Raw genomic sequence first — 12,389 nt, forward strand, 5'->3', positions numbered from 1 at the left:
TACAATAAATCAAAAAATCAGCCGGGCATGGTAGCACATGCCTGTAATTCCAGCTACTTGGAAGGCTGAGGCGGAAGGATCGCCGGAGCCCAGCAGGTCGAGGCTGCGGTGGCCGGGAGCGGCCACTGCACTCCACTCTGGGCGACAGAGTGAGACTCCACCTCAAATTTAAAAAAAAAAAAAAAAAAAAAAGTTTACTGAGGCCCGTAGTTCCGGCTACTTGAAAGGTTGAGGCAGAAGGATCATCTGAGCCCAGCAGTTCAACGCTAGGATGGCCGTGAGCACGTCACTGTACTCCAGCCTGGGTGACAGAGTGAGATTCCGGCTCAAAAAAAAAAAAAAAAGTTTACTAAGAAATGTTCACCATTTTGGACGATCAACTCACCCAGCAATGGCACTTGGTCATCTGAGTCACAAATATTACACAACAGTATCAGTCTGTATTTGTAGCTGATGTGTCAATGGTAATATGCATAAGTGTCCATCTACTTCATCATGTCTTCTAATATACTAGTGCCTGGGCATGTACATTCTTTAAAACATTTATTATAAATTACTTTCCTTTTATTTCACTAACATATTACAGTAAAGATAGTCATGTTTTTTACTGTGCATATAAGAAGATCCCACTCATTAATTTATTCACTTAAAAATACTGAGCACCAGCCAGGCTTGGTGGCTCAGCCTGTAATCCCGTGCCTTTGGGAGGCTGAGGTGAGTGGATTGCCTGAGCCCACGGGTTCGAGACCCGCCTGGGCAGCGAGACCTCATCTCTACAATAAATCAAAAAATCAGCCGGGCATGGTAGTGCGCGCCTGTAATTCCGGCTACTCGGAAGGCTGAGGCGGAAGGATCGCCGGAGCCCAGCAGGTGGAGGCTGCGGTGGCCGGGAGCGGCCACTGCACTCCAGTCTGGGTGACAGAGTAAGACTCCAACTCAAAAAAAAAAAAAAAAATACTGAGCACCTACTTTTATGTTCTAAGCACTATCCTAGGCACTTTAAATACATCAGTGAACAAAACGAATACCTTGACAAAAATGTAATAAAGAAGCCGATTTTTTAGTCTGACAGAAGAGCAAGTGCAGCCAGGTAGGGAGGACAATATGGAGGCTGTAAGGGTGGAGTCTAGGCTGCAAAATTAAATGGGGTTGTCAGATGTTCCCACTGGGAAGACGAGAGCTGAACAAAGTCCCGAGGAAAGTGAGTGAGCCGGCCAAGGGCAAAAAGGGCAAAAGCCTAAGCTGGGCACAGACATGGCATAGTGGAGGAACAGAGGGCAGTGGGGAGACCAGCGTGTCCACAGCAGAGTGAAACAAGAGTCAAGGAAAGAGGGAACAGGAGGGCTCTTACCTACGGGGGCTGCATATCATGTTGGTCCTTTAAGTCACTCACCGTAAAGACACTGGCTTCTGTTGACTGAAAAGGGGCAGCATCACAGAGGCATGGGGCACAAGAGTGACAGGAACTGATTTCAGTTTTAAAGGACTGCTTTGGTACCTACTTCCAGCTACTTAAGAATAAAGACTTCTTTCATCCCACAAGTTCAGTTCTAAGAACAGTTAGCAATCTGGAAGGAGAGGGCCACCATCAAGTGTACTGAAAAGTCTATGAGTAGAAGAGGCTTTTGTGGGAAGAAAATCAGGAGTTCTGTTTGGCCATGTTTAGTCTGAACTCCTTATAAGACGTCCCAAGTGGAAGTATCAAGCAAGTCACTGCAGTCTGAGAAAGTGGTCCTTGCTGGAGTTACTCTTACAATTTTGGTGCAAAAAAACATTGCTTTTTTCATAAAATTTAGTGCAAATTTGCTAAAAACTAAAAATTTCCAGAAATTGTTAGTACTAAGGTACCTTTTATAGTTATTTTCTGGGTCAGGTGCAGTGGCTCACATCTGTAATCCCAGCACTTTGGGAGGCTGAGGCAAGACTGCTTGAGCCCAGAGGTTCAGGACCAGCCTAGACAACATAGCGAGACCTCATCTCTACAAAAAAATTTTAAAAATAAGCCTGGGCACAATGACTCACGCCTGTAATTCCAGCACTATGGGAGGCAAAGGTGAGAGGACTGCCTAAGCTCAGGGGTTTGAGACCAGCCCGAGAAACATGGCAAGACCTCATCTCTAAAAATCAAAAAAGAAGCCAGGTGTGGTGACGCATGCCTGTGGTTCCAGCTACTTGGAAGGCTGAGGCGGCAGGATTGCCTGACTCCAGGAGATGGAGGCTGCAGTGAGTCATGATCACACAACTGCACTCCAGCCTGGGGTGACACAGTGAGATACAGACTCAAAAAAAAAAAATTATTTTCTGTATTTTTAAGCTAACCAAAATAATTTTGAGAAAGAACTTTTTGCATGCGTACCACTGAACTTTCTATTTCACAATCATTTCTCCTTCTAGATATTCTTTCCTAAAAGAATAAAAAGAAAAAGGACTCATATAGCTGACATATCTTGGAGAGTCAAATGGACCTAAAATTAGGAATTAACATTGATAGAAATTCTGAAGTGATATCAGGTTACCTTCTTTATTTATTTATTTTTGAGTTCGGGCCTCACTCTATTGCCCAGGCCGGAGTGCAGTGGCACAATCATGGCTCACCACAGCCTCTACCTCCTGGGTTCAGGAGATCCTTCCATCTCAGCCTCTCGAGTAGCTGGGACTACAGGGGCACAACACCATGTCTGGCTAATTTTTTAATTTTCTGTAGAAATTAGGTCTTTCTATGTTGCCCAGGCTAGTCTCGAACTCTGGGTTCAAGTGACTCTTCCATGTTGGCCTCCCAAAGTGCTGGGATTGCAGGTGTGAGCCCCTGTACCCGGTCAGATTCCATTTCTAAAAAGTGTTCCTCAAACTGTGCTTCCCTGTATCTCCTCATGCACCAAATGGGCTAACATGCAGGCACTGCTTCCCTTCCATGCCATAACACTGGAAGAGAACACCTGTTGGCACTTGGCTCTTACTTCCTCATCCCAATCTAGCTTCTAGCCTTATTCTTCTGAAACTGCTTTCCCAAGAGTCCTAATCTTGGACACGCTTCCTCCCCCTTGTGAAAGCCCACTCCTCTCTGGGAACGTGGCGTTTTGCTTTCTCTCAGCTGGACTCTGCTAATTCTTCTCATCTTCTCACCTGCCAAATGCTGCTAAGTGCCTCGGGCCTAACTCCCTTTTGGTCCCACTCTACATGCTCCCTCTGGACATGGGCATTAACACCCTAACTTTCCCCTTTCTGTCTGTCCCTCATGCACCACGTATTTCAAATGTTTACCTCTGTTCTACCCACCTCACATTCTAAACCAGCACCGTTCGGTAAAAATGCAACGCAGGTCATACAAGCAATAGGAAATCTTCTAGGAGCCACATTTAAAAAATTAAAGAGGTCAAGTTAATTTCAATCTATTTTCTTTGATGCAATTCAAGATATTATCATTTTATAAAGTCATCAAGATAAAAATTATCCTTGACGTAGTTTATTTTTTCATACAATGTGTATTTTATACTAACAGCATCTCAAGTCGTAGTAACGACACTTCAAGTGCTCAATAAATACATCTGACTAGTGGCTACAGTATTGAAAAGTGTGGTCCTAAACATAACACAAAGCCACGTCTACAACCGAACTCGTCTTTTTCCTCGAACCTGCCCCTTGCATTCCCTGTATCACTGAGTAACAGCATCTGAGCAAACAGATCCAGGATGATCCCATACCCCTTCAGTCCCTTCACAGAAAGCAGCCAATCATCACTCAAGTCCTATCATTCCACTATCCAAATGTCTCTTCCATGTCTATATGGGAAGGACTCTTTGTAAGTCTGTTTGACCACTAAACTGTAATTCCGTTAAGTCAGGAACCATGCTTTCTCTTAATATCTTCAATACTTCGCATAGTGACAGACACAGAGTAGATACCCATTAACATCTGCTATGACAACCATTACCTATTTGCTATCGAAAGAAAATGAATGATGATAGAATCAGAAAAGTTTTCTGAGGCAGCAGAGAACTAAAATTCAGAATAAAATAAAAAGACTAGAGCTGGAAGCCAAAAAAGGAGTTAATCAACTGAAATGAAAGCATCATAAAGTCAAGAGAGAAGTCAATAAATTAAAATCCAAAAGTCTAAAGGTAAAGGTATGAGACAATAATTTGATTTAAAGTAACAAGGTAAATTTAAATATGATAAAATATCCTAAGTAAATAAACTTGCATTCATCACATTTGACTTTAATAAGTTATACTACACAATATATTCTATCTATAGGTTCACATCCAGATTCCTCACTATAATATTTGAGCTACTTTAGACTAAATAATCTTGTATTAAAATATATACATAAAGCTTCACACATTGGTAAAGCTGACTTGAACAGATCACAGACTTATAGGCTGACAGAATGTAAAAACAAATTAGTGACCATCTAGTCCAAGTCTCTTTTTTTACAGATGAACTAAGGACTACAGAATTGAAATAATCTGTCAAAGGTCATACAGCAAGTTAGCGACAGTTCTGCTATATTTAATATTCTGTTTCTGAGTACATAACAAAACTTACTTGTGTTACATTTTAAAAGTTAAGATAGAGTCGAGCATGGTGGCTCACACCTGAATTCCCAGCAATTTTGGATGCTGAGGAAGAAGGATCTCCTGAGGCCAGGAGTTCAAGATCAGCCTGGGCAACATAGCAAGACTCTATTGCTACAAAAAAAAAAAAAAGGTTGGGTGTGGCGGCCCACCTGTAGTCCCACCTCTGTAGTCCCACCTACTCATGAGGCTGAGGCAGAAGGATCCCTGAGCCCAGGAGTTCAAAGCTGCAGCAATCTATGATTGCACCACTAAACTCCAACAGACAGAGCACTACACTCCAACAGACAGGGCCCTGTCTCTACAAAATTTAAAAAAAATGAAAATTAAAATTAATAAATATTTGGAAGCCCAAGATACGAATATCATTTGAGGCCAGGAGTTTAAGTTCAGCCTGGGCAACACAGCTAGGCCCCATCTCTACCAAAAGAAAAAAAAAAGAATAAAATATTTTTTAAAATTAGCTGAGTATGGTGGTGCATGTCTGTAGTCCCAGCTACTCAGGAAGCTGAAACAGTATTGCCTGAACCCAAGAGTTGGGGGTTATAGTGAGCTACGACACACCATTGAACTCTAGCCTGAGAAACAGAGTGACACCTTGACTCAAAAAATAAATTAAAAATATAAAAATTATGATTAAAATCTGTGCTAGAGTAACCACACTACTTTAAGAAAAATGACAGTAGGATCAAAATCTACAGTACTTCTAAGCTAGTTAAGAATATAATTATATTTTAAAATTCTATATTTAAAACAACAAATTGAAATTCCATTTAGGAAAAATCCAAATGGTCAAAAACTGAATACAAAACTAAGAATGTGTAAGAAGAGCAAAGAACAAGAGGAGAAAAACAAATTATTTACATTTACAAAAGTAATTTTGTTTTCTTAAGCTTTTTTATAGCTCTAATTTTTAATAGACACTTAAAGGCTGCAGGCCATAGAAACTTAAAAGCTCAAGTCTTAATATGTATGCTTAAGATCAATGAGAAATGAAAATCCAGACAAAAATACATATATAACAATCTGATTTACCACCAGCAATTTTAGAGTAACACATCAGTGATGCAAATCTATTATGCTGAAAATTACTAATCTCACTAAATTTCAGCTCATTTTGAGAGGTTCTGGAAAATGTGGGCAAAAAAATCAAAAGTAGTTTCAAAATAAATATTCCTGGAATTTTAAAAATTAAATTAAAATAAGGTATTTGTATGAATCTCTTTAGCACAGTAGACAAGATTTAAGCAAATTGTATTTTATGGATACTGGAATTCCTATATACTATCATCATAAGGCTATGATGTCTTTATTTCCAGAAGGAAAAAGATAATAATTAAAATTATAAAGACTTTATTTTTAAACTTAGGTTGTCTACATATAGTTCCTCCGATAGAACACAGTTTTTTATTCACTTAATTCATAAAATCTTCAGCATCACTCAAGAAGAGTAATTTGGCCCGCTATCCAAACTAAAAATATAGTCGGTTATTTATTAAGTTGTGAGAAACAACAACACAGTTCAGAAAGAGTCCACAGAAACATTCCAGGTAGCCATCAGACAGACAGGAGTTAGAGTCAGGTATCCTGTCATCCTATGGTTATTACTACTTAAGAGGAAGTAATGGCATTAGTATTCTATTATCCATAAAAGTAATACACTTCTCCAAAAAGTATTTAAAATCCATATCTATTGCTTCCTAAATATTTTCATTAATCAAATAAAAGTATGGTGAAGGAAATTTCTACTAGCAGAACAGGGATTACTCTTATAGTCAATATCCATATGATGGCACATTGCATTCTGTACATTTAAAGATAGGCTATTATCAGTCCATTGTATATTTCAACATATTAAGTCTTGAATCACTAATCTGAAATTAAAGAAAAAGCCTTAGAGTATTAAAACCCCACACCTGAAAGACTTACCATTTTATCTAGATGTTCAATGGATCTATAAATCTCCCCCTGGGATTCATCATAGTAACTGTAACGGAACCTTTGACCTTGAAACAAATATCATGTACAAAATAAAATAGGGAAAAATTAGAAGCTAAAAAGAAAGCAAGCGCTTACCAAATCATTTCAGTTCTCATGAAAGGCAAAGCACAGCTTAAGCCTCTGAGAGAAACATTCCCAAAAGCCCTCATACATAAAAATAAAAGGCACATTTGGGAAGGTAATAAAGAAATGATATATCATCAGTGTTTTATGATGTTAAAAACTATTTCAAACTGTAGGAACCTTAAAGTCACCAGCAATACAAGATTAAGGAAACGAAACAGCTTAAAAGTTAGAAGCATTGTTAAACATTTTATCAGTCTATATTGGAAAGTAAACACAAAGAATATGATTCATGAAATGTGGTTTCAGAAAACTATCTCTGTAACAAATCAGTAAGAGCTTAGCTTTTGCTGTACAAATGTAAAGGTTTGATCTCTATCACAGAACAAAAATGTGTAGGTAAGAAATACTGTGGCTTGTGTAATTTTTATTACCTCAATTAAAAAAATTTACCTCATTTCTGCACTACTTGGGAAAGGATCAATAAAAGTGCCTGTGCCATGTGAAATGCACTAAATAGCCCTCCTCTCACATAAAATCTCAGTAACAGTATAAGCACAGAATATTCGACATTCAGCTGTTCTCCAAAGAACAGAGAGGGCAAAAATAGAGAAAGCTTAAAAAGAAGACAGAAAACAAAAGGCTTAGAAAATGAACTGTTTCTTACTATTAGTCATATGAAAATCAAAAGTTAAACACATTCATAACTAATTATGGATTGTTATTCAACTCACTACACGTATTTCAGATACACCCAACACTTTCAGCAACGGCTTTTCTCCAAGAACTCATTACTCCTCTATTTCCTTATTGTTCAAGATTCACTAAAATGCATTTCAAAAGGTATGAGGGTATACCAATTATAGAGTTATCTTGTGCTTCGTGTTGTGAGCAATGGTAATATACCCAATTACTAGCCTCACATCTGAAGAGATGCATTTCTTCTGTTAGATAATTAAGATTTTGAAGTATTCTGTTCATCTTACCAAAAAAAAAAACTCTTATAAATAATGGGCAGTACAAAATTATAAAACCTCTGACGTCTTTTTTTTTCCTGAAAAAAACCAAACTAACTATACATCCCAGAATTTAACACTTTGTTCATTTGTTGATACTGATCGTTGTTTCTAGTCACCTTTCTTTTTTTTTTTTTTTGAGCTGGAGTCTCACTCTGTCGCCCAGACTGGAGTGCAGTGGCCGCTTCCAGCCACCGCAGCCTCCACCTGCTGGGCTCCAGTGATCCTTCCGCCTCAGCCTTCCCAGTAGCCGGAATTACAGGCATGCGCTACCACGCCCAGCTGATTTTTTGATTTATTGTAGAGATGAGGTCTCACTGCCCAGGCAGGTCTCGAACCCACGGGCTCAAGCAATCCACTCACCTCAGCCTCCCAAAGGCATGGGATTACAGGCTGAGCCACCGAGCCCGGCTCTAGTCACCTTTCTAAAATATGCCTATTCCCTTTAATTCTCACATTTTAACTTTTCATATTAATATACACAACTATTCAATGTAGCACTTCTTAGACTCCCCCAAGAGCCAAATCAACATCGCCGCTTATATACTTAGCTGAGGATAACCTAGAAGCAAGTAGTGAGGTCTGAAATAAAATCTGCTTTCTGAATGTACGATGAAGACTACTGCATGTGTTCACAGCTATGAGATTTACTCTACTTCCCACACTGAAAGATTTCTTAAGATAACAATGATAATTTACCATTAAATGCCTCTACAGTAAATAATCTATCAAGCATTTCTTTAAAACTTAGACTTTAGAGGCTAGGCACAGTGGCTCACAACTATAATCCCAAAATTTTGGGAGACCAAGCCAGAAGGACTGCTTGAACACAGGTCAAGACCATCCTGGACAACCTAGCAAGACCTTGTCTCTACAAAAAATAACTAAAACAATTAACTTCCTGTAGTTCCAGCTACTTGGAAGGCTAGATGGGAGGATTGCTTGAGGCATTTGAGGCTGTGGTGCGCCATGATCATGCCACTGCACTCCAGCCTGGGCAACAGAGTGAGACCCTGATTCCAATTTTTTTAAAAATTAAAATTAGAAAGTATAAATATAGTTTTGGTTTTCTTTAAAGAATGTACGTACTTCATACATAACTAGCAATGTTGAGAATTATCTAATAAGAACTATGTAATTGACTCTATTTTTCTCATTTGCCAGGTGGCTGTCAGAAAGTTGCTCAAAGCCACATCTAAGACACAATAACCTATTGATTCAATTCACTGGAACTAACTTCTTACTTATATTTCAAAGTTCTTTTGATAAAGCTACCCAAAATCTTTTGTGAAGAATAAACATCTTAGACAAGAAAATTCTGACTCACTGTCAGTATAGTAAAAACAATATCCTAAGAAGAAATCAAGGTGCTATACACCTTGATTCTTTGAACCCAAACTGCTTCAGGTTTATACTCCTACGTTCTCTTATTCCGTGCTTCTGGAAATAGCTGATAGTTTTAGCTACTACTGATAAGCCTTATGACTATGACATAAGTGACCACTACTCCCAGGTGCAAAGAAAAATCAATATGCTTTGTGATAACCATTTGCTACTCAAAAGTCTTCTCTGCTCACTTCCAAGTTCAGAGCTACTATGTCAAATGGCTGAAGCTGGTCGGCTCATATTTTTAAAATGCTACCTTGCTCATAAGGACCGTTTTCTATGTAACTTTCACTTAAAAAATGACTTCTGAGGGGAAAGAAAAGCACATGAAATGTTGGAGATACTTTAAAATACAGAATCACCATGTGATTTAATGAGAAAGACAAAGTCCACAGAAAACCACTTGGGCCAACGAGACTCTCTGCCATCTACTTTCTGTGGCGCTTTAGTAGCCACGCCACATTTAGTAACTGAAAAACCGAGCACAACCACCTGGAGAGCTCTGGAGAACAATACATCAGTTAGGAGGCTACATTCACATACACAGAGCTCCTACACTGAATAGTCATTTCACTTACAACAACTTAAACTCTCTCATCAGGATTCTTTCTAACTGTGCAAATATTTTTCAATAATTTGGGCAATGCATTCTGGTGAATATACAAGCAGAAAGCATCTAATTTAAAGTAAATAGGGGCCAGCATCCTAGCCTGTATGGATGTATGTACGTATTTTTGTATGTGTGCACACATACACACACTTTAGTCAATCAACACTTGAATATTAAGCATTAAAGACCACTGTCTTGTTTTTTATTATTAAAAAGTTTCTCAAAATTTTATTTACTAATAAAGGAAATTAGAGCACAAGACCAACAAATTGATCATAAATGTATCGTTAGTTATTTACTTAAAATAAATTATAATTTTATGTATCTCATGAACAAATACATTTTACTTCACAGTTTTTTATATTTCTGACATTCGGTGAAGGTTCCAAATCTAATCTGAACAAATACAGTTGACCCTGTAGCTAGAGAACTGAACTTGGGTACTTTTATAAGCATGAATAAAGCATATCACATAGTAAGAGAAAATTACTTACCTGAAACTTATCCTTTCAGAAGGTACACTGGGAAAATGGATTCTGTGAGCCCCTGTTTCAACTCCAAGTATGAGCTTTCTAGCTTTAAGAGCCTTTTACACTGCCCTATGGGCAGCACAAGCTTTGCAACTCCCCTAGTGATAAGTCAGTAGTTTCTTCAGGTGCCTTCCCTCAGTTCTTTTCAAATTCAAAAGATGAGAGGAAAAATAACCCAAGAAAAAAAATCCTGTAAAGCAGAAACCTTACTCTTTGAGGGAAGGAGGGTAGCTCATTTGTGAATCCATTCCAGAGCACGCTTTCTGAGAAAAAGAAATACAGGTAAGTAATTTTCCCATCTCCAAAGGTGACTGGTGATTAATGAGTGGATTCACAGAGTGTGGAGAGTAAGCTCCAGGGATGTCTGTTTCACACACAACAATCAACTAATGAGGACAAACAGAACAATGAATGGTACAAGAACCAACACTACTGTTTAAGTACCTTGAAACAAAAGGTAAGAAAAATTAAATACCTCAACATTAAACTATGCACTGGACTGCAGAAATAAACAATGACCTTGGAAAGTTGATCTATAAAGTCCCTAGAAGACCAGTCAATAAGACAGATGTCTAATAAAAACTATACTGTTACACATTCACTTAATCATTTTGTGTACATGTCAAACCACTTACAAATATTTGAGTTAAACCTCACAACAACAGTGAGACAGGTTATTAGGCTATTCTATACTCAGGACCTAACCTGAGGACATTCACAACTAAAATCACTATCAAAGAAAAAACGTACTTCATAATGGAAATATGATCTGAATAGCATTAAATAAGGTAATCATTTTTAAAAGCTAAATACTAACATCCTTTCATTCTGAAGTCTTGATTATAATATATAGATATTAGCCTTATCTCAAATCTGTAGAGTCCAAAACTAAATATGCAAAATCAGTATGTACAAATATTTGAGAAGACAGATATGAAGGCTTGGATAAGATATAATTTAGGAATTAGCTAACTTAGACTCAAACCAATTTAAATATTTAGAAAACAGCAATATCCTTGTACCCAAGAGACAAACAGAAAGGAAGAAGAGTATGCATGAGTAATCACTTATTAATAAATATTTTTGGCCGGCCTCGGTGGTTCAGCCTGTAATCCCAGCGCTTTAGGAGGCCGAGGTGAGTGGACTGCCTGAGCCTGTGGGTTTGAGACCTGCCCGGGCAACTTGGCGAGACCTCATCTCTACAATAAATCAAAAAAAAAAAATTAGCTGGGCATGGTAGCACGTGTCTATAGTTCCAGCTACTTGGAAGGCTGAGGAGAAAGGATTGCCAGAGCCCAGCAGATCAAGGCTGCGGTGGCCAGGAGTGTGCCACTGCACTCCAGTCTGGGCGACAGAGTAAGACTCCGACTCAAATAAATAAATAAATAAAATTAAATAAATATTTTTAAAAATCGGAATAAGATATAAACTTCATAAATACTTAGGGGAATGCAGCTTTTAATAGGTGGCACATATTTATTTTTAAAAAGAAATTATATAAAGCAAGACAAAAAAAAGTTTGTGGGAAAAAATTGCTGAAGAGACTATTGAACTCAATTCATATTTTAACAGAATAATATAATGTTAGACATTAACAAATAGATTTATTGAAACCGACTTGCAAAACCATCATAAAAGGCAAATCAAACAAAAACATGATTCCAGTTTTGTTTTTTGTTTTGCTTTTATTAGAGATGAGTTCTCACTATGCTGCCCAGACTGGACCCAAACTCCTAGGCTCAAGCCATCCTCCCGCCTCAAGCCTCCCAAATAGCTGGGACTACAGGCACAAGTCATCACACCCAACTCAGAACTCCACTTTTGAAGAACTGATTTCTGTTAGATCCATTTAGAAGCTTAGAAGTTAAATGAAAATTATGCTAATAAAAGTCGTCAATAATCAAAATTTGGAAATATAAATTTCAGGAAGGTCAGAAAAACACAAATATTAGCAGCATATATGGAGAAGGGCAAAACTAAAACATGCGAAAATAGAAAAAAAATTCTACTAATTAGATAAATTAAAATAGATCCAGACAAAATTATCTGATACGGAGACATATAGGATATGGAACTTGTTAAGCACAAAATCAGGGAATAACGTACTTAACCTTGGTAAAAATCAAAAACCACTAGCAGCAAATGCCTTTTCACTGATTCTACTTCCTGCTGTAACAGGAAGGATGAAATGAGGTGAGATATTTTAAGT

The 12,389-nt window shown here is 37.9% G+C and overlaps 1 protein-coding gene across 1 annotated transcript in view; it reads right to left on the reverse strand.

Annotated features, from left to right (window-relative positions):
- The window catches only part of LOC103258503 (protein MEMO1), a 74,638-nt gene that overhangs the window by 9,407 nt on the left and 52,842 nt on the right, over positions 1–12,389 (reverse strand). Inside the window, exon 5 of the mRNA XM_021711407.1 lies at positions 6,504–6,580. Within this exon, the coding sequence (XP_021567082.1) occupies positions 6,504–6,580 (77 nt within the window). The remainder of the gene's footprint in view (positions 1–6,503; positions 6,581–12,389) is intronic.

The sequence above is a fragment of the Carlito syrichta genome, unplaced genomic scaffold, assembly GCF_000164805.1.
Source record: "Carlito syrichta isolate Samal-C Ts95f unplaced genomic scaffold, Tarsius_syrichta-2.0.1 Scaffold302275, whole genome shotgun sequence".
NCBI lineage: Eukaryota > Metazoa > Chordata > Mammalia > Primates > Tarsiidae > Carlito > Carlito syrichta.